The sequence below is a fragment of the Caloenas nicobarica genome, chromosome 26 (assembly GCF_036013445.1).
Source record: "Caloenas nicobarica isolate bCalNic1 chromosome 26, bCalNic1.hap1, whole genome shotgun sequence".
NCBI lineage: Eukaryota > Metazoa > Chordata > Aves > Columbiformes > Columbidae > Caloenas > Caloenas nicobarica.
In genome coordinates this window covers 4,693,097-4,715,263 of record NC_088270.1, presented here as the reverse complement: position 1 = coordinate 4,715,263, position 22,167 = coordinate 4,693,097, and the positions used below count along the sequence as shown (strand labels likewise).

Here is a 22,167-nt window from a genome sequence, read left to right as displayed (position 1 = left end):
CCAACCAAAATCTGCTCCCCGCTCATTTTACAAGGGGGAATTTCATATTTAGGTGCTTCACAGGGAGAGCAAGGGTGGAGGGATGACTTAAAGACAAACTTGTCCTTTTCTCCTCCTGCTCCTCCTCCTCCTTGGAAGTTCTCATTCCTGCCTGGCCTGAAACATAATGATATATTTGATGGAGGACAAAACACATTTCACTTTTTAAAACTTTTTTTTTTTTAATTTCCTTTTTGAGAGAGAGACAACCTCCATAGCAAAACTTAGTGGAAAAAAAAGCTCGAATTCGAGTCATTTGACAACCAACTTAGCTTCCAACAAGTGAACAAGCAATGGCCTCTTTGCAGGGTGGGTTGCTAAATTCTGCCTGGAAGCACAAAAAAATAGTTTTCCACACCTCGTTACTCACATGTTCACCAACTATTTTCTCCCTATCTAATTATAAAAACGAGGAGGCCAGTAATAACATGTTTTTAGAGTCACTGGAGAGCTGAGCTCAGCTTTCAGTTCAGATGGCTTCAGTTCTTTGTCTCTCTCTTCTCCTGCCTCCAAGCGCTTTTTCACTCCCCCACATTCACCAGACGGTCCACGACACCAGGCGCAGCCACCCAAGCTGTGGCTCCTCGCTAGTGCAGGGAGATGAGCTTCTGCATCCATCGATGAAACAGTGGACTCTGGTTCCTTCGGGGCTCATTGTCTCTTCCGAACTTTCTGCCAAAGAGCAAATCCTTGACCTGGCTCTAGTGGAAATGGAACATGCCCAAGGGCCTGGGCCATTGTGTCCCCAGACATGCAACCAGGAGTATTTGAGATGAACCAAACATGGGAAAGCAGCTCTCATCAGTCCACGTACTGGGTCCTTCCTAAATAAGGTATGTCGACAGACTGTATTATCCGTCCGGCAGTGCGTTCTTCAAAAATGACAATCTGCAGAAGAAAGGGATATAGAAAGTTCCTCCATACAAAGGCTGAGCTACTTTAAGTATTTTTAGGAGGAAAAGGCATACAATCACAGCAGGGGAAGGAAGCATCATTTAAAGAGATCAATCAATATGAGCCTGAACAGTAACTGTGATTCTTCTCCGGCACCACATGATGCAGAAAATGAACGAGCATCAAATCAGGTTTGTCTTGATTTTGGGCTTGATGCAGTGCTTTGAAGTTTAGCTGCCATTCTTATCGTGGCTTAATGGTTTTCAGAGCCATACTGTCAGCTTTAGAGCAGCACCTTCCCTAATTGTCACAGATCTTAGGAGAAAAGAGTGTCCTTCCTCTCTGTTGTGCTGGTTTTCAGCTAGAGGTAGGTAATTCATACGCTGCATGTGTCTCGCTCTTTGGGACATGACTCAGAGCAGCATCTTTAATAATACAAACAAGCAAAAAGAAATCCCACCAAATCCTCTCACCTCATTGCTCCCTTTCCGTAACCAGGGGCCAGGAAGGTAGAGTGTTTCCTGAGGTCCAATCTTCCAGTAGCGGCCCAGGTTCTGACCATTGACAAACACAACTCCTTTCTCCCAGCCCTGGAATGAGGACAGTACACAGAATTACTGATGCCACTGTACTGGCCCCAGGAGACTGAGTGACCTGCACACTCGCATTCTTGCAGGCCACTTTCTGCAGGTTTTCCGCTTGCTTTCCCTGTGCAACTCCCCGAAGCCGTGAACATTTAAATAAGCCCTGCTGAGCAGGAGTTATCCTTCATGTGCTAATTAAAAGGATAAGGATGATGAGGGAATTGAGTGTACTATCAGCAAGTTTGCTGATGACACCAAGCTGGGAGGAGTGGCTGACACTGGAAGGCTGTGCTGCCATTCAGCGAGATCTGGACAGGCTGGAGAGTTGGGAGGGGAAAAATTTAATGAAATATAACAAGGGAAAATGTAGAGTCTTGCATCTGGGCAGGAACAACCCCAGGTTCCAGTACAGGTTGGGAAATGACCTATTAGAGAGCAGTGTAGGGGAAAGGGACCTGGGGGTCCTGGTGGACAGCAGGATGACCATGAGCCAGCACTGTGCCCTTGTGGCCAAGAAGGCCAATGGCATCCTGGGGTGTATTAGAAGGGGGGTGGTTAGTAGGTCGAGAGAGGTTCTCCTTCCCCTCTACTCTGCCCTGGTGAGACCTCATCTGGAATATTGTGTCCAGTTCTGGGCCCCTCAGTTCAAGAAGGACAGGGAACTGCTGGAGAGAGTCCAGCGCAGGGCCACAAAGATGATGAAGGGAGTGGAGCATCTCCCTTATGAGGAAAGGCTGAGGAGCTGGGGCTCTTTAGCTTGGAGAAGAGGAGACTGAGGGGTGACCTCATCAATGTTTATAAATATATAAAGGGTGGGTGTCAGGAGGATGGAGCCAGGCTCTTCTCGGTGACAACCAACAGTAAGACAAGGGGTAATGGGTTCAAGCTGGAACACAAGAGGTTCCACTTAAATTTGAGAAGAAACTTCTTCCCAGTGAGGGTGACGGAACACTGGAACAGGCTGCCCAGGGGGGTTGTGGATTCTCCTTCTCTGGAGACATTCAAAACCCGCCTGGACGCCTTCCTGTGTAACCTCACCTAGGTGTTCCTGCCCTGGCAGGGGGATTGGACTAGATGATCTTTCGAGGTCCCTTCCAATCCCTAACATTCTGTGATTCTGTGATTCTGTGATAAAGCTTTCGAAAATACACAATTCATGATTCATGCTTGTCTAGGAAACTTCATCTTTTTGAACAGGCATATCTTTATTTCTTCTCAAGCAGAGAATATCTCCCCTCACCTATATCCCAGGTGACAGAAATACCATATTGGTGCTGAACGGCGTAATTTGCAACAAAGCATAAAGGAAAAAGCGAGCAGGACAATAATGACTGGCATGAACCTTGGCTCTAAGGGGGCGAAATCAGGGGAGAAAGTTTAATAATACTTAACATCTCCAGTTCTGTGCAAGAGCAGCAATCTTCCACAGAAGGAAGATGTGAATGCCAACTCTCATGCCACGTCTACAAAGTGGTGACTCTTTACATATGACACTGAGAAGGTGGGGATACAACTAGTGCCTCCTTTACTTTTTGTGCCCATTACTCCTCTGAAACCAGACAAGAAATAGCATTTGTACATCAATAAAAAGACTTAACTGTTCATCGGCAGCTCTGCAGGGTCAGTATTGCGCATGTTTTCTCATCAGAACCACTACAGACTGAACAGAATTACCTGCCAGCTTGAGAAAACTTCTACACCCTCAAAATAATTCGCTTTCTCCAAGATCAGAGGAAGACTACAGACTGCAAGACAGAGCTCAGTCAGAGCTGTTACACAAGTGTCTCTCAAACCAGTGTTTTAAAAATCTTGATCAAGAAAACACAGGGGGTAAAGACAAAAAGAGACTTGCCTGTAGTTTCAAGAAAGTGTCCTGTGGCTGATGCTCTATCCACAGCCTTCCACGGAAAAAAGCCGGACCGACAAAGTAATCTGGGACTGCGCTCCACCCGGCAACGTGTCGCAAGCTGTAAGAGAAGGACCGAACACAACACTGGTCTCAAGATCGTTCCAAAGCGCTGCTTACGATGGCGGATGGATAAAGTGGCAATGTTTTCTGCACTATTTTGGGCAAAGGTATCAGTGCAAAAATCCACCTACGTACTTTTTACCTCATGTTGCCTTTCCGATAGATTTAACAGCTACCTATTAGATTTTGCACTGCTGGGAAACAGTTGGTTTCAAATAGGAAGAAAAAATTCTTAAATCCCACAAACCTTTTCATGAAGCCAGGTTTCATCTCCAAACTGTAAATCTTGAAGTTCCTCAAGGGGGTTTTATTCAAGAAGATGTCACCAATTAAGCCTGCAAGAGCAATGAGGTAACGAAGAGTTGAAAACTAGCTAAAGCTGATAGGTTTTCCTATTTGAAAGCAAGGAACAGCAGGAGATGGAAAGCAGCCACATTCTGCAATGGAATTAGAGTCCATATGGTCCCATTGCTCATCCAGATTGAGTGGGGAACATTACTACACCTTGGCCTCTCCACTCTCCGCTTCGCTTCAACTCACCGAGCAGAAAACATCATTGGCACACGCAGCAGATGGGGTTTTGTTGTTATTGTTGGGTTTTAGTTGGCTGTCCACATAAAGATTTTTTTAAAGCAGTAGATCAGTTACTTCTCTAATAGGCACAGCAAAATATAACATGGGCACGCACTAATGTCCAGTGCTGATCCAGTGCTTTTTATCCAAGGATCTTAAGACATCTTAGTAAGTAATTTACCTTGAGCACTCTCTTGTTAGATAAAGTCATTCTTCACGTAGCAGGCAAAGCCTGGGTGCTAATCCAGCTTCCTAATGACAGAACTGCAGCTGTGACTGCCTAAGCAGCGCAGAGGATTTACACACCTCTTCTACAGTAAAATACAATTAGTAGAGTCACGTGCCTAACTCCATTAGTCTATTTTGTATAGTTTTTGCATACCGTTCCCCACCAAAATAGAATCCTAGGGTTTCAACCTCTTCCAGCTCCACAATTGTATATGATAGAATTTACTAAAATGTTGACATCTGCTCAACAGGATGCAATTCATTCCTCCTGATGCTGCGTGTGTTTTTAAATGTTGTGATCTTCCAATATCAACCCCCTCAGGGGAAAACAGAGATTTAAAAAGATATTTTCCTTCTTTCCCTGTGAAGTAACATGCTGACAGAGCACAGGAAAGGGTGGCTGGTGCTACGACAGCTGTATTGGGTCTGCAGTTTGGTTCTGCGTAAAGCACACAAGAAAGACAGTTCTACCGTGTTTAAACTCAGGGAACTATCCAGGACAGTTTGGGAACAAAGGACTTAACTGACCTTTCCTCTGTTCATTCAATGCCAGGCCATAATTGACGCGACCACGGTTCTCTACCAAGAGCCTTAGCTGCCTGAATCCCTGTAAAAAAACACAAAAGGAAGAGCATCAGCTGGACCGGTGCGCAGCATGTGCTGTATCAGCCGCAGTGCTTGGTTAACAGAGGTCAGTAGAGGTGTTTGAGAGGGGAGGTGGCACCAACACCTTTGGCAGTTGCAATTGATCTGTTTACTTTAAAGTTCTGGATTATGTGACAGAACAGTGTCCCCACATCTTTCAGCTACTGCAAATAGTTATGCCACTGAGGAACGCTCAGCCTTTTCATAAGCGTTGTTTGGGGTTTTTTTTTTCCCTGTTGATTTTTTTAAGTACCGTTTCGGTATCACCCACAGAGCCAGAAATGGAGTTTGACACAGTACAGGCTTCAGTCATACAGCTCTCCCACAAGTCATAAGAACAACTAGTATATCCACCCACACACCCACTCCTGGGAGCCACGCACAGCTCTGCCAACATGCATCCCATCAATACATTAGCCTCATTGCCAACTTCTGCCAGGCTAAGAGAGCTACAGAGAGACATCCCCCCTCATTCCACTGGAGGCCCAAAAGGTGCAAAAGCCCCCAAGGCCCCTTAAAACCTCCTCTGTGCTAAGGAAGATGAAGCCTACATGGATATAATCTGTACTGGTACTCGGTGCCTACGGTTCGTGGCAAATTATTTTCTCCCTGCGGTCCTGGTTCCGTTATCCACGTGCTATCGCTGTGAGCAATCTGCGGTCGGTTACCTGTCCCTCGGGGAGGGAGAGCTCCACTGCGTTGTAGTCCAGCTCGCCAACATACATGGTGTTAACAAACACCTGCAAAACAGAGCACGGGAGAGCGTCGTCTCATCAGTCACGCTCTAATCGCATGTTGCGTAGGTCACTGAAGCTGTATCTGACTGAAGTTAGTCTCGGTTGTCCTCTGCTCCTTACCTGCGCTCGGTCACGGACATGGTCCCGTGAATGCAGGTGTCCACCACCAAATATGACAGTCTCGTAGAGCACGTATCCGTATGACTGCCCGCTGCTGTCATTTAGATGCAGATTCTCCATGTTAACAGGAAACTCTGACTTAACGGGCTGCAAAGGAGAAACAGATTTAACGGCAGAAGCGGCCTCTGAGCATTGACAGGCCACACACAGGCAATTCATTTAAGATAGGTGTTCCGCTCTGCCACAGGTTACGTTTACGTTTATTGTTCCACCCTGAATTACCTCATGACTCTATGAAAGCTACAGCAATGAAGACGAGGTACCAGAAAAGGGAGCCGAGGACTTGCAAAACCAGAATTCCGGGAGAACGGAAGTAGCAGTAAAAAAGGGGAGATAAAAGATTCGCGTCCTTGACAAAAACATTCCCCAACCTTATCCTCATGGGCTAACAAGCCAGTGCACTAATTGCCTCTCCCACCTAAGAGCTGATGCCTTTTAGTACTGAGATGCATTAAAATTGGTAGTACCTGTAAAAGAGATGGTAACACATCCCAGAGGGAGATATATTGATGCAAGAGGATTGCACCATAGGAGGCCTTGCTTTCAATCATGGGAGGGAGAGGAAGAGGCTGGCCTGTGATGCAAAAGGAAAGAGAAAGATGGAACAACTATTTCAGATGCAAAAAGCCAACACAGATTTAAGGCCCCTCCAGACCTCCTTTGGTCAGTCTTTCCATTCAATTACAAAAAGACCTGAAGCAAGTGTGAGGGCTGAGTGAGAATGACAGTTATTCTGCAGCCACAGCCACCTATTTGACCCTAGAACAGATTAGCAATAAGATACAACGAACGAGATAAAATATAACCAATGGTGTTTCCTTCAGATGTGCATTTATTTCCAGCGTACACTTCCTGGCATAGACAGAAGCTGCTTAAATGCTACTACGTGCCTGCTGACAGAGACAAGATTTATGTCCCTCGTCCTCCCTCCCATCTTTTGGAAAATGCACCCAGCCAGTCAACCAACCAAAGTCACAGGCCCCAGCAGAAGGACCAGTTTAAACAATTCTCTGATTTAACGCTGTAAGCAGAACAGTACTTCGGTTCTTGGATGTATAATTACCAATGACCATGCTGAAGAGTTGTCGGAGCTTGAAAAATTTGGATGTATAGTCTCCAGCCTCTGTCAGGACAGCATCGTAATCTGAAAAAAGAAGCATATACGTTTTAAAAGACATAGAGCGGCTCTGGGCCAGCCTTCACGTACACTGCCATCGAAGAAGTAAAAGCCCAAGACACAATTTTCTTGGCACTGTCTATGTTATGGAAACTTGTACACATCTATCTGTGCGCATGTAGCTAGAGAAGCATAGAGTTGGTTAATTTGGAGAAGAGCCACTCACTGAGGAGCAACAGACTTTTTGGGATCTAATTTGCACATATCTGTAATTTCGCACAGGATAAAGTCAACAGTTAACAATTTTGACAAACAGCTGTTGGGATGAAAAGAGCTTTACGGTACAATTTGACCTGGTAAAAGTAAAAACCAGAACTGTATCTTGGATCACCCCCTTGCCCTAGAAATAAGAGCCAGCATGGACATAACATAAAGTCATCATCTGCCATTTCTATTCCCAGTTCAGAACAAGAGGATCCTCCACATCCTGGAATGGGTCTGGAAATAGGAAACATTAATTTAAGCCCCCATTTAGATGGGCATTTGCTTCTGAGCTATGTTCCAGCTCATTTCTCCATGACCGAGTGGTTATACTGGCCATTTCTCAATGCTTCTGCCAACTTTATCTAGCCCAGAGCATCGTCTGAACTGCTCTCTCACAATAAGTGCACGGGCAAGGCAGTGAAAGAAAACTCACCATAACTGGTGACATCTGACTTGTATTCATCAGCCTCCAGAGCACCGTTCATGAAGCCGAAGTTGGTGCCTCCGTGAAACATGTAGAGATTGATGGACGCTCCTAATTTGAGGACGCTTGCTACAGTATTCACCATTTCTGTAAAGGAAGGGCAGTGCCAGGAAGGCCAGAGAGCGAGAAGGTAGGTTAACACCCTTCAGTAACGCAAAGCTCATGCGTGCTGGTCCTTGTCAGTCAGTCACGCCTGCGTAATTACAGGGATTTGTATTCTGCCCTCAATAAGGGCAGCAAAAGGCTCAAGTTCACCATATTCCCACAAAAGGTAAAATAATCCTCTCGTAAGGAGGGGTGTTTATTCACTAGACAAGTAACGTTGTTATGATGGAGGTGTCACAAAACTGGTGACGTTTGTACAAAATACAAATAAAGTCTTCACAGTATTTAGATGATCTCAGGAGGTGAAAGAGACGATTTAAATCCCTGGGCTGCATTTTTAATATCAACAGAGAGTAGCACAAGGCCTTAGGACACATTGACACTAATATCTTATGATGTTTGGCTCTCTGCACACCCCACAGAGTCCTTCTTCTAAGAATAAAAAGAAAAATATATATTGTTTTAAAGAAGAGCTACTCTTTACTAACACCGCTAAAGAAAATCCAAGGCACAGCAATGGGACCCACTCACTGAGGGATTATTCATTTATAATTAAACAATTCATTTACAGTTAGCCAGAGCAAAGGTTACAGCAGGACAGAAAATTTGCAAAAGTTACGTGTCATTTTTCCATGACTGTTTGCCAAGCAATAAACACCCCCGATCTACAAGAACAGTGTATGGTGCTCACCATCTGCATCAAAGACGTAGTGAGGGCCCCCCCAGTTATCAAACCATCCGGTCCAGTACTCCATCACCATCTTTGGCTGATCCCTCTGTATCAAAACAAAACCGAAGAGTTCAAATGCAGACGGGCAGTCTTGCACTCAGCCCTACGTTCTAGAGAAGCATTGTTCAAACGCAGTTTGGCGACATGGTTTATAAGAGTGTTTTCTTCCCCAGCTGGCATAAAAAGAACCAGCGAAGGAGCTCTGAACAAGTGAGAAACAAGATGCTGTGGGCCAGGAATGCCCAGAACAGGCACAAAGCAAAAACCACGGCACACAGGTGATACCGAACAGCTCTGGATGTTGTTTGGTAAAGCTGTAGCAAAAAGACAAACCAACTGTCACTGTTTAGCTTCTGCTGGAAATGCACATTTATAAATGTCTGCTTATCAGCTACGCCGCTGCCAGCTGAGGGTTTGCAGGTGCGCGGCAGTCAGCGCTTGCCAAGGTAGGAACAGCGGACCTTAGCGGCTTAATGCCTTTTTAATGCCGCATATGGTGCTGGCAGGAAAGAATTAGCCTTTGCAGGAATTAGGTCTTCATTAAAAAGGCTCTGCACATGGAGCAATTGCTTCCCACTTAGCTCCTGTAGAATTCCACCCGGCCCAATCACACTGGACAGGACAACGTGCTCAGCCTGGCAGGCACTCCCTCCTCATGGTATTTATTTCTAGTCAAGGCAATTTTGCCCTTGATTTGATATGGGCTTTTATCTGATGGCACATGAAATGGCCGAGGTAAGTGGCATTAAAAAAACTCGTGTTTCATTAGGAGAAAACAACTGCAGGTGCCTGTAACAATCTAATTGTTCCAGGTTCAGACCAGCTCTTGGAAATATGTTTTATCAACCCATCCCCAGTGAACTAGTGAAAGAAGGAGTTTTACCACCCTCTGGAATAAAAGACCATAACAAGGAAAGATAACATAGCTTCATAATCCTTACAAATGTGAATGACAGGCTGCCTATCTGGTAATTAGTAAGGGTGGCAAAAGAGGAGCTACTTTTATTGGGCCATGTTGCATTTGTTTGGTGGGGAAGATGCCTCCTCTTCATTTGCAGGGTTTGGGGAATTTTGTACGACCTAAAGAAGGTGAAAGCACATGCAGCAGAGCCTCTTTTGCCTGTACAAGAAAAGAAAGCAAATAAAAGCCGTGGGATTCAACGTTCGGCAAGCCAGCAGCAAGGTTTCATTTATAGTCCAGGCAAAAGCCAATGGAAAAGATGAGGAAAGAATCGATCATGGCCAGGGGCAGATATCAGTTGTTCACATCTTTCCAGGCCAACGTTTGGAGCAAGCGGAGCTACAGGGAAAGAGGAGGACAGAGGATGCAAAGAGAGGGAACCTGTCACTCAATACCAAAACTGGTTATACCCTCACTGCTCCCTCATCACACAATCAAGACACTTTTTGCATCAAGTGTTCATTAGGCACTTCCCTACCCCTGATTCACATCTCGGCAGCACAGGGGGTTGAAGATGCTCAAGCAACACACTGACTTTGAATGCTTTTCTGCTGCTAAACGCCAGGCAGGCTGGGCTGTGGAAAAGGCAGGAGGAACCCAGGACTGCGCTGCGTGGAAGGTGTTTTGGGAAGCGTATCTGAAATCCACGTGTCCCTCTAATCGGTGCCGCTGCAGGTCCCAGCAGAAACAGGACCAAACGCCCAGTGGAGCCAATAATCTCTTCTGCCCAGCATGCCATTAATACGATTTTACATATCTACACGGAACTGGAGATGCCTGGAACACCCATCGCAGTGTACCCTGAAAGAACTGCCACAGATCAGCACCCAGCATTTGAAAACTGCAGTTTTCAAATGTGCTCTTGACGGCACCCACAGCATCAGGGTAAAAGAGTTTGCTGCATCTTACCTGTACTGTGTCCAGATATTTCAGAAGCCCCGGTTCCAGTTTCTGAAAGTTAACAGTGGCCAGCGCTATGGAGAAAATAAAAAGGTTTTATTAATTCAGACACATACAAAATGGCTTGGGGAGCATCTCCTCAGGCATCAGCCCAGCACAAGCTCAGGGGGAACTGGAACATCCTCTGAACCACCAATACAACCTCCTCAGCAATTTCCCATCAAAGTTTTCACTCAGTGTGCAGAATCCAGCTGGACGGCGGCACACAGTGGAATACTTGCAGGCCGTCGTTTTAGCTCCTGCATTCAGAGATACTAGAAAGAGAAAGCATCAGAGCAGCTCATGGGGTGTCAGAAGCTCTAATTAGAGGCTGTAAAGCACTTGGAGATCCTCAGATAAAAGGCACCACATAAAAGCAAACATTATTAGAAAGCCATATCTGAATGCCACACTGATCTCCCAGGCTTTAGCTGCAGGAATCGCTACCCAGGCGATATCAGTTGTCTTGTGTGTGGGGGTGGGCGAGAGAAACCCCAGCACGAGTGAGCCACGCAGAAATTGTAACGGGAAGACTTATCTGTGCTTCTGCTCTGTGCAACCAGGTTGCGTGTGCTGTGTGTTGTTACAGTCACTGCCCGATCTTCAAGCCCTGGAGTGGGGAAATCTGTCTGCAGGTGCCGATGCATTCGAAGACACTAATCTGGTACCAGTGTCCCAGCCCCTGGTAACACGTTTGAACCATTTACATACTTTTCTAGCCCTCGGTCACACTGATGATGTCTCTCCCAAGAGCCTTTGAAAACGCAGGAGCGATGGTATGATACTGTATTAAAAACTGGCCTCTTCTAAAAGAGCTGGTACCAAACCCAGCCCCAGTTGTGTCAGACAGAGCACTTCAAACAGAATATTTACAGAAGTACAAGCTCACGTCTCAGTATTTATACCTTGATTTTAATAGGCTGACCTATGTAGTGTGCTGAGCTGAAGGATTTGGCGCAGGCAGACGTGGTGGGAGAACAAAACAAAACGTGGATGCAGCATGGATGTAATACATTAGCTGGCAATTCGCCACTGATGAACAGAACAAACAAAACCACAGAATCACTGCATTGGTTTTCAACTCCAGCATGGAGCCTTCTATTTTCTTAACACATTTCTACGGTGGATTTTGTCCTCCCTCCCTTAGCGCTTTCATAACCACCTTGCTGCTGTACCGCTCTGAGCCCTCGTTATTCCACGCAACTGATTACTCCACGTGTTGGCTCTAATGAGCAGATTGTTATGACATCTAAGAGGCAAATTGGTAACAAAGAGCTCTCAGCATGCAACACGCTGGAAAAGACAACCCCAAACAAGAACGAGCACCGAGGCAGCAAACATTCCTGCAGAAGATGGTGAGGGTTGCAGGGATTTCCACACCAGCACAGCGGCTCTCCGGCAGGGAGAGAGTGACTCTGTGTGGTCAAGGCCAAAAACTGCTGCACGCCAACAAAAATACAATTAAAAACACCACTGTACTGGGGAAAGCCTGTGGACTTCAGAGCTATCAGATTTGTCCCTCTCATTCTTTCAAATAGAAACAACAGGAGGAAAAAAAATGAGAGAAAGTCTTTTCTTTTCATCATCTCCGTGCTTGAGATTAGAAAATTAATGGTATTTACAACTGAGTGATGACAGGAGCACTCAAAGACTGTACCCTGCAAACACTTCACTCAGGGAAAGAATTAGAGCTCAGGCAGGCAGCTGGCAGAAACACAGGAGAGATGAGAGGCCAAGTCCATGGTAAATCTCAGCTGAACTAGATCTGGAACTCAAAAAATCAGGATCGCACTACGCCCCAAACAGTCAGATTTAGAGCACAGCGAAACTCAAATATCTGTACCTCTGCTTCTTCACAGCGAAAAGCAGAAGAGGCGCTATGCAGCATTTTTAAGACTTAAAAGAATTACACCCTTTAGAGGGAAAGGGAAAATGGACATGTTTTTGCATTACACATATCTGACACCCTCCTTTCCCTGCCTATGTGCCCCAGAGCAAGGTCGCTGAGAAGACAGGGCTGCCCTGCAAAGTACTGCTTAACTTACAGAATGTTAGATTTCAGATTTTGACGGGCTTTTTTCTCCTCTTTTTAATTGCAAAGCAGTTATCTCAAGTCATTACTATTAATAACTGCTGAGGTACTTGACGAATACACACTCGCAGCAATAAGAAGTTGTATTTTTAGCCTTTTAATCTGGTGTGAACAGCACCGAGAAATGCTGGGTGCTGCCATCTCCTGCCTCAGCTTGTTGGGAAGCACAGACGCCCAGCGCTGGGCAGAAAGCAGCCGAGAATTTCTCTGCACACGCTGATTGGAAGCAGAGAGGCAGAGGTTCTCATTCAGAGGAGACATTTCAGCAGCCACCCCAAAGAGCACAGTCCTACCTTGCTCTCCCACAAGCACGTACCTCCTTCCACTAAGCCGAATGACAGCCCGTTCTTGTTGTCCGAGGTCATCAACAGTTCCACAATCCCCCTGTTTAACAGGGCCTAAATCAAAAAGAGGAAAAGCCCTTGTGTTAACAGCCGGAGTTTAGTATTTGTCAGGATATTAAAGCACTACAGTACATTATCACATTCTCTGGGGAGGGCTTGAAACTGGTAGTGGCTTGGTAAGAAATATTATTCCTGTGACATCTCCCATTCCTCCTGAAGTTTCCCTGCCTACTTTCTCCAGCTTAAAGACAACTGAAAAACCTAATTTTATTGTAGAAAGCTGGACCTGTTTCTCAATGATGCATCAAACTTCAGGATTTTATCTTCTTCTGAGATCAGTTTAATAAAAAGCTTCACTGCTTTCCATCAAAAGAGGGTCTCAGGTAGAAGAAGAAAAAGAAAAGCAGCTCACCCGTCCTGCCTGTCTAACAATGGAAGCTCGAAGGAGAAAACAGCTGCTTTGCCAGTGAACGCCATCACAGGACAGCTCAGGTACCCAAGTTCTTGAATAGTCAAGTCTGAAAGAATTTACTGGTTCTTCAATATCGCAGCACTGCATGAAACAGCGCGCTAAGGTTTTTAAAATGCACATGCACACACAAGGTTCTTCCCATTAGGATTGTTCTGTTACAGTTGTTGTTGTTTTACAGAACAGTGGCTGGAGTCTGAAGGAGAGGTTAGGAAATCCCAGTGGCAAATTAACCCCTCTTTTCACTGTACCTGTACAGGTAGTCACTCCTTCAGCTCCAAGGAGCTTTGAAAACAAGCCTTCAGTGTCTTGATTCTAAATTACTAACTGTAAAATGGTGATAAAGACGCATCAGCTCACACAGGAGTTCCCCGTGTCATGTGCACCAACTAGTTGATGTCTGTTGTGTTTAAAACCTTTGCATTTACACCCTATGCACACAGACTAGACCTGAGCATCGCCCACAGTCTGCATTAGAGAAGCATTACAGCACAGAGTTTAAAGATAAACCCAGTGCAGAGTTAAGACAACCTGGTTAGTTTATCAGCCTACCATCACTAAATCGATAACCTGAACAGATGCTGGTATCTGACAAAATTCAGCTACTGGAATTTCTAACAAATTTTATTACGATAATTCTTTGAGCACTGCATTAATACTCAGTTTCTTCCTCTCCTTGTACGTGATGCAAAATGGAGAAACGGCAGCGAGCTGCCACGCATTGGAATGCATTGCAGGATTTCAGGGTGCAGCAGAGGAACCAGGAATAGAAACAGCGTCTGAGGCAGACACAGGTGTGTGCTCAGCTAATCCCAGCTCAGGTACTGTGTGCGGAGGGAGGTCCACACACCCTTTCATGGCCCACATGATTTGGAAGGCAAAGGCACTGCACCCAAAAGAGTTAGATAAGGACAGGGATTTCAGGTTTTGCGTGAGTCGTGGGGTTTTTTTAATGGGTATATTAATTCCAGGAATATTGCAACGTTGTCATACACGCTAGATGCAAATGTGAATTAATCAACATTGCTACGGTCAAAGCTCAAGGCCCAAACCAGAACAAAGACCAGGAGCTCCACCTCACATTAGATCCCACTCCAACCAAAAAGGAAGCCCTGCAAATCCTGCTCTCCCACATTTTCGTCTTTAACCACGATAATATACTTCCTCAGATGTATGTTGCACACAATACCAGAATATGACGAAACAGCACTGCAAAAATACACCCACGGTCCTGGCAGGGAAACTTTATCTGTTCTGACAAGTTTGTGAAACATCGCAAGCTCCTTCATCACTAAGCTATGGAAAAGCAAGCACGGAACTATGCTTAAACCTTATCCAGAAGAAAGAAAACATTCTAAGGAAGGTGGTTTATAAGATTCACCACAGAAACAAGTGAATGTGCCGACATTACCATTTTAACATAGGTCATGTATTTTGGGTCCTTTGCATAGGAGCCATATTCATTCTCCACTTGCACGGCAATGATGGGACCTCCTTTCTTGTACTGTTGGGGAAAAAAGGGAGAAGTTGTTCACCAGGATTTCTAGTTAGAGGGACTGAAATCCCAGCAGCAATAGCTTGCAGAGAAGATGCACGAGCCTCAGCTCCAACCTCTCGTCCTCCCAAAGGATTGCGATGGATTGTACTTGCCTGAAGAGGGACCACAATAGGCAATAGATGATCGAAATAAGCATCCACAGCTTCTGTGAAGCCCTTGTATGTTGTCCTCAGTTGCATCTCTGGGTCTTGCAGCAGCCAGCTATGAGAAAAGCAGCAAAAGAACCTGTTAGAGTCTCCTGGCCAGGAATCACCGACCTTTCTTCGTCAGGTATGGACAATTCCATGAGTCACAGAATGACACCATGTGCAGCTGTCTACCACTCACACTTTTAAATGGTACAGACTGCAACCGCCAAGTTGTTCCCCTTCTTCTCGTTCTGTATTTTGGGCCCAAGCTCGTTTCATTAGCTTTCCCAATAAGATTTCAAGAGCTAAACTTACCACTCTAAAGGTTATTCTGGAATTCCCTGTATCCCCAAGGGCACTCTACAACCAAGTGCGCCCTCATAAAATCCCAATCATCACTCAAAACAAAGCCTCTGCTAATTGTTCCCATGGTTTCTACTGCTGATTTACAAGACTTAGTTCACTGGCTTGGGCTTAACACAGAAAAGGGCAATTTGTTTAAGAGCAGAACAATGTAGTGCTATAACAATTTAAGCAGAGTGAGCTTGTACCTTCCTCGTCTCTGTAAAAGAAGGCATTAACTAGGAGCAGTCTGAAATACTCAACTCTTGTACGCTATATGCAGCTTGTTGGGCTTACAAAATCATCACCTCTATATGCACAAAACGAGAATAGTACTGTTGCTCTTTATCAGAGAAATAATCCCCAGATGTTGCCAAGGCAAGACACGCTGAGGTTTAAGCTCTGGGAAGGTGAGGAAAACAAGTGGTATGTAACCCAGCGCTGGTTCCACTGGGATCGAGTAACAAGTCTCAATGCTGACGTATTCACCTCGGCTCCAAAGCCTCTCACCAGCAAGCTGTGTGCTTTGGGAGAAAATACAACAGGAGGCTGCAAAAGTGATGGGTCCTCACTGCTGCCAGCCACGTAGTGCTTGTGTTCTAGTAGGACTTTTAAAATGGACCTGAGACGAAGCAAATCCTTACCTCGAGCTGCGAATACCACTGTTCGTATTCTACAGACAGTCAAGTTGCAACAGCAATAGAAGATGGGTTTCCCCAATTCTGTTTCCTTGCTGTAACCATCATGCCATAACACAATTATTATTTTAAAGAATAACTGCTCAAAAAAGATTCTGGTTCCAGGCTCACTATCTGTACTGCTTAAGAAAGCTCAACAACATAATGGGTCTTCACCTGCTTTGGGGACACAGAAATAAATATTCCCATCTAACAGCCAGCTATCCTACATCTTTGAAGGAGGCTCAACTGTATGATATGGGGGTTTGTGTTTGTTTGTTTGTTTTTTCCACAGTCACAAACAGTTTTCTCAGCTGAACTATATACACACTTACCTGGGCAGACCACCAAGGTCCCATTCAGAGCAGATATAAGGTCCAGGACGCAGAATCACCCACAGTCCGTTTTTAGCTGCCAGTGAAAGGAAGGCCCTAGAGATGGAGACAGCACGATTACTGTCTGACTGCAGAATCCTGACTCCATGCACTCCTAATACACCCCCCACCATGACATTTAGGTACCAGAACCCAAAGAGAATTGCTTGATGAAGCAACTGTACTGGCTTGGTACTAAACCTGTAAGTTCCAGGACTTCAGCAAGCAGGAGAAGAGAGTCTCCATTGCCTGATCAAGGCACAGGCTTCGCCTCAGAAGCTGGAAATGACATCTTCACCCAGAACCAACACACGCACCCTCCCCTCGAAACAGGTTTACTTAATAATGGAGCTGTCTGTACCACATACTCTAGATCCAGGTTTCGACTGAAGTCAAACTTCCCTCTTTCTTGTTCGTGAAGGTTCCACGGCACGTACCTGAAATACAGAGTTAGGGCTGAAAAGGCCACATGAAAAAACTCTGCTCTCCCTTTGTTAGCCAGTAACAGACCCAGAGATTACCGCATGTACACATTACAAGTGTCTATTTACATGTTACTTGTGCCTTTCTTTCATTTTTCTGACAAGTCCTTACTTGCACTCTTTTCCTATACTCTGCAATATCCGAGTTTCTCAAGACCATCCAACGTGGTCCGTCTCTAGGTATATCTTTCATTCTCCAAAACAGAGCGATTTTTAAATCACAGCCGTGCTGAACGGCCCTTTCAGAGCCCAAACCTTCCCCATCAGGCCAACATTAAGACGGCACTTTCCCAGTGCATCTGACAGACCTCGGTTCCAGTCGGTATTTGAGGATACTGCAGTGTGTGATGGCTAAAGAAAACCTGAATCCCCGCTACTGTTTTTTGGTGCCTTTCCTCATAATAACAAGTACAGAAAGACATTGTTATCGCTCACTGGAATTAATGACAGAGTCGCACCAACTGCTGTGGAAGAGGGCACGGGCTGCAAGGTGACAGAGCCCGGGGAGCAAGGACACTTACGTCGTGAGGGTGTTTAAGCCACACGCTTTCATCTTGAGCATGCGGTCCTCCCAGTATTCCCTGGGGACTCGGAAATAGTGCATGGAACCTCCAAAGATGCGGAAGGGCATCCCTTCCAGGAGGAACTGCGAATTCGCCGTCTGCAAGCCCAGGGTCCTCCCCCATAACCGCAGCGGGATCAGCTCGCTCCAGTTAAACCTGGAAGAGAAGGAGAGACACATGAGCATCCGGTGTCTAGTAGAGAAATCCGTGCTTATCCTGTCCCCTAAGAGACGCTGCTCATTTCACCCTGCCTGGCAGGATCAGCTCTGACCTTCCTGCCTCTTAAGTAAACCATGCTCTTTGTCATATCGAGCATATAGGCTTTTCAGGAGACTATCAAACAGGTGGAAGATCTGCCCAAGATGTGTATTTAATATTCATTTCACTACTAGCTTCTGTCCCAAACACCCCAAGCCACTCTGCCGTCCTTTACAACCAAAATGTAGCACTGCTCAGGCTGAGATCATGGAACTAACTGGCTGAAAATAAAAGATGGGAAAGTTTTCACTCAATAGTAGCAAACACTTTCATAACTTATGAAACGTGTGATCTCCATGCTTTGCAGTAGGATGGCATACACTGGCTGATTTCCAGACCCTCGCTCCAGCAGCAGCTGCATTTCAGTACTTGTGCTCTCTGGTACCTTCCAACTCAACGCATGGAAAAAATAAAGAACCCTCACCTGTTCGCTGTGAACGGAGAAGCTTTTCCTTAATTTAAACAAGATTCCTGGGCTACATTCATCACTCAGCAAAGACAAGGGCTGCTGTCATCGCAAACTTACCTCTCCCAGCTTTATTGCTTAGATTAGTTCCGTCATATGTTATTTGCCAAACAAACTGGAGCAAAGGAGACACCAGGTTGCAAAGGAGATACCAGGTTCTGAAGCACTACCAGCTTCAATACTCAATACATCTCCATTTGGGTCAGTTCCTGCATGCAAGAAACTACTTGCTATTGCTTTACGCGGCTCCCCAGTTCATTTTGGCTGAACCAAGAGAACATGTTACCAGCCAGTCCAGATCCACAGCAGTTACCCTGCCTCCGTCAGAGCATCCCCGTCCCACAACGCTGAACACACAAAGGAATTAGACAGCAGCAGCTTGTTCCGCTGAGACATTATCACAGCCAGATGCGAGGGATGAATTCCCGCCTCAAGAAAGCAACATTCCATTTGGGAGGAATGTCGTGCTCGGAGAAGAGGGAAATACCTAATCCTCCAGCTGTTTTCTAGGCTACGCATAGAGCGGGTATTAGCAGAGGGTGAGGACTTGTCAGAACTCGCGGCTCACAGGGATTGCCAACCAGGAGCCGGCGGCGATTGCCTGTCCTCGGACACGAGACAGGGAGACTACCAGGGAACTAAATCTAAGAGTTCCAGGCTACTACGCGGGCTGGCTGAGGAGCTCAGAGGGTACCTGTATAGCACAGCATCCTCACAGGGCTCTGAAACAGCCGGCAGCAGGCACGGGTAATACCTGGAAAAGGAAGCCTAGATTAGATACTCACTGCCTGCCGTCAACGAGCGCTCGCGTGCATTTATTGTCAAACCATTTACAAAAACTAGCGCTGAGCGAGGAGATAGTAACGCATCCCGTTCAGAAGGCAGTGTGGTAATAGCAGAGCTCTTATCAAGGTAGCGCAGCTCACGCTAGGAGAAATAAGCACAAAATACCTAACTGCTGTATTTCAAGGGAGACTGCCTGAATAGGAACAGGTCTGAAATGCTCATCTACACAAGAAATGAGGTACAGCCAGAGAATGATGGCAGCATTGCTCCCAAGGAATTACTGTGAATTTTACCAGCGTGGGAAGTGGTTCTCGATCCACACGCAGGATATCGTATGGCTACTGTCCCTCTGCTCTGCTAGAACTACATCTTAACCAGGTTGCAACTTCTGCACATCAGATCCTGAAACTGCAGCTATACCTACTTCTATTGCTTGGTGGCAAGCCTGAGGTGGAAAGCTCAAAGGAGACACAAAACTCCAATTTTTAAAGATTAGACTGGACAATACCTAAGTTTCCAATCTGTTTCTGAGGTAGGTGAAGCCCTAAATTACCCCTGCACACAACAGTACTGCGAATTGGCACTGGAGCCAGCGCCAAGGCTGTGCTCAGGAAGCATACATAGCCAGATAAAAATAAACTAATCACTTAAGCTCATCTTCTTAGTCCAGGCATAACTCGGCTGGCAAGTTTCCACCAAGTTTCCTACCTTAAAACTCCCCGGCTCCAGTGTTTTTTCTCACCTGGTAGGGAACTCCCAGCCTCCCAAGATTTTCAACATATTATCCTGGATATCCTGAAACCCACATCTCTCAAGTGACTTCTGAAAAAAATCTTCCGTGACTCAGCAGAGCTTCATCCCGTCACCCTGAGCTGGATTTCCACAGCTCAAAGCCCACTTGGGCTCTGTGCTTCCTCTTGAGAACAATGTAGAGCTCCCAGCAGATGCTTTTTCCTCATTCCTATAATGATGGCACAGGTTGCAAAGAATATATACTTTTTTTTGTCTTTGCTAAAGGTTATTGGCCTACTTTGTCCCTCAGTAACCATTTCCTCCCTGCTTCAGGGAAGTCTCTTTTTCTGCAAAAAAATAACATTAGATTACCAAGTTCCCCCAGTACAGAAGCTTCAAAATTGAGCTGGACAAGTTAGTCGTTAGCAAAACGATCTGTCTCTGTGAGACGTGAGTTGAAGCGCAAAACGCTACACGCAGAACAGGAAAGTCGCAGGTAACTCCTGAACCAGACAGCTACACTAAGGCGTTCGTGCCTGTCCAACAAAAACCTGGCTCAAGTCCTCTCTGCATGAAATAAGTGATTTAGTGTTGGTATTAGTCCACCACATACCCAGAACAGTTGGGAGCAAAAGCTAACGGAAGAGAAAAATAAAGCCAAAACGGGAAGAGGTACAGAGACCATTTGCTTGCTTTGCCAATACCAAAGGACGCGCTTCAGAGGACAAGCGACTTTAGAGTTAATCCCTAAGCCCCGCTTAGACCTCAGAGGGCTTTGCTGTTTATTCCGGGCTTCCTCCAGCCATTGGAAAGTGAAAGCTTTGAGTTGCCTTCACTCAGGGCTCACCGTCTGCGTCGGCCGGACAAGCCCCAGGTGCACACGCAGCACGGCTGGATAATCATCTCTCCATTTTCTGATGCAGTTTATTCTCGGGTGAGTTGGGCCACGGAGGAAAACACCGGGTACCAATGGACACAGCGCTTTATAGATATACTTTACAGGGACAGACTTCTATGCTTTTATCAGATGTGGCACAAACCCAAGACCAGCTATAAAAGAATTTTGCTTCTAATTAAGCAAAGATTTACCAAAGCTCTGAGGATCAAGTAACTTCCTACTATGAATTTAAGAATACATTATAAAATATCCGAGATATAAAAAGGATCTGAGTGGCAATAAATAACTACATCTTCCCTTGCCTGAAAACGATCCCCAGCCCTGTGCTGTCAGGGACTGAAGAGCTGCTGTCACTTGGCGCGGAGAAGCTGCTGTGCACACATACACCAGGAACGAGCGTCACCCCCAAAATGAGCGTGATCGAAACCACCCAAGATTTAAGCTAGAACCTTGAATAACTTCTTGTTACTACAGGTGGGCTATAGAGGAACAAACATTGGCCTGGAGCATACAAACGGGGCCAGAAGAAGAAACTTAGCACGGTTCCGAAAGGAGAGGTGACACCCCCGGGTCCGCGGGTACCACGCTGCTCAGCCCGTGATGCCAACACGGGGACACGAAGAAGCAGACCCAGGGCAGGCTAGAGCGAGAGGGACACACGGCTCCGGGGGGAGCGCGTCGAGACACCCGCGGCGGGCTCAGAGATGGGTTAGATCTGTCCGAGCGATTGATTTGCACACGAGCATCATCCATCAGAGCCGCGGTGATGTAAAGCCCGACGCCAGCCAAGGTCGGCAGGGATGGCATTAGCCTAATGTAGGATCTGATTTATAGCGCTGGCAATTGGTCTTTCCTTATCCATTACTTTTCATGATGCACAAGAAGTTGTGTATATTACGTGTACGTTTATGTAAAATAATTTCTGCAGGGGGTCGCGTTGCTCTCCCGTTCCTTCCCACGCTGGAGCGACGGTCCCGTCAGTGACCGATGGGCAGCCCTGCTCATCCCCATAAAAAAGATGTTTCGATTCTACCGAGCCTGACTCGCCGCAAATTAATTTTTCCAGGCAGCGAGAGGGAAGCACCGACTTAATTAATCGCCTTCCCGCAGTACCCCCCGATTCCCATGCAAGCGCAGTTGCGCTCAGCCCGGCCGCAGGCGGGACGGCGGCGCGGCTGACAGCCCGACCTGCCCCCGCCGCCCCGCTGTGCCCCCCGGGGCCGTGCCGGCTCTCACCTGCGCAGCAGCAGCCACAGCACGAAGACGAGGAGCCCGACGCCCCCGAGGCGCCGCTGCCGCCGCCCGCCGCACGGCCACATGGCGGCCGCGGCCCCGCTGCCGCGCCCCCCGCCGCCTTGCGCCGCTCCGCCCGCCGCCCGCCCGCCATTGGCCCTCTCCCCGCCGCCTGCGCCTCCCATTGGTTGGCCGACGCCGCGCCCCGCCCCCTCCACACCGCCGGCGCCTCCCATTGGCAGCTGGTGGTGCCCGTCATGCGGCGGCGGGGCCGGCCCGGCCCGGCCCGGCCTCCCCACGGCGGGGACCCCCCGGG

At 46.7% G+C, this 22,167-nt stretch overlaps 1 protein-coding gene across 2 annotated transcripts; it reads right to left on the bottom strand.

Annotated features, from left to right (window-relative positions):
- Nucleotides 1-235: 235 nt before the first annotated feature.
- LOC135998850 (beta-galactosidase-1-like protein 2) lies at nt 236-21,959 on the bottom strand. Of its 2 annotated transcripts, XM_065652129.1 has the most exons (20): nt 21,855-21,959; nt 18,897-18,956; nt 17,437-17,634; nt 16,802-16,870; nt 16,395-16,490; nt 15,005-15,113; nt 14,766-14,858; nt 12,858-12,939; nt 10,420-10,484; nt 8,511-8,595; nt 7,664-7,801; nt 6,913-6,993; nt 6,317-6,423; nt 5,790-5,936; nt 5,601-5,672; nt 4,816-4,894; nt 3,734-3,821; nt 3,370-3,484; nt 1,407-1,523; nt 236-927 (listed from the first exon to the last, which is right to left on the bottom strand). In XM_065652129.1, the coding sequence occupies exons 1-20, from the start codon at nt 21,935-21,937 to the stop codon at nt 841-843; spliced, it is 1,971 nt and encodes a 656-aa protein (XP_065508201.1). In that variant the 5' UTR covers nt 21,938-21,959; the 3' UTR covers nt 236-840. The 2 variants fall into 2 exon arrangements, with proteins under 2 accessions (XP_065508201.1, XP_065508202.1); XM_065652130.1 differs by lacking the exon at nt 18,897-18,956.
- Between the last annotated feature and the right edge of the window lie 208 nt (nt 21,960-22,167).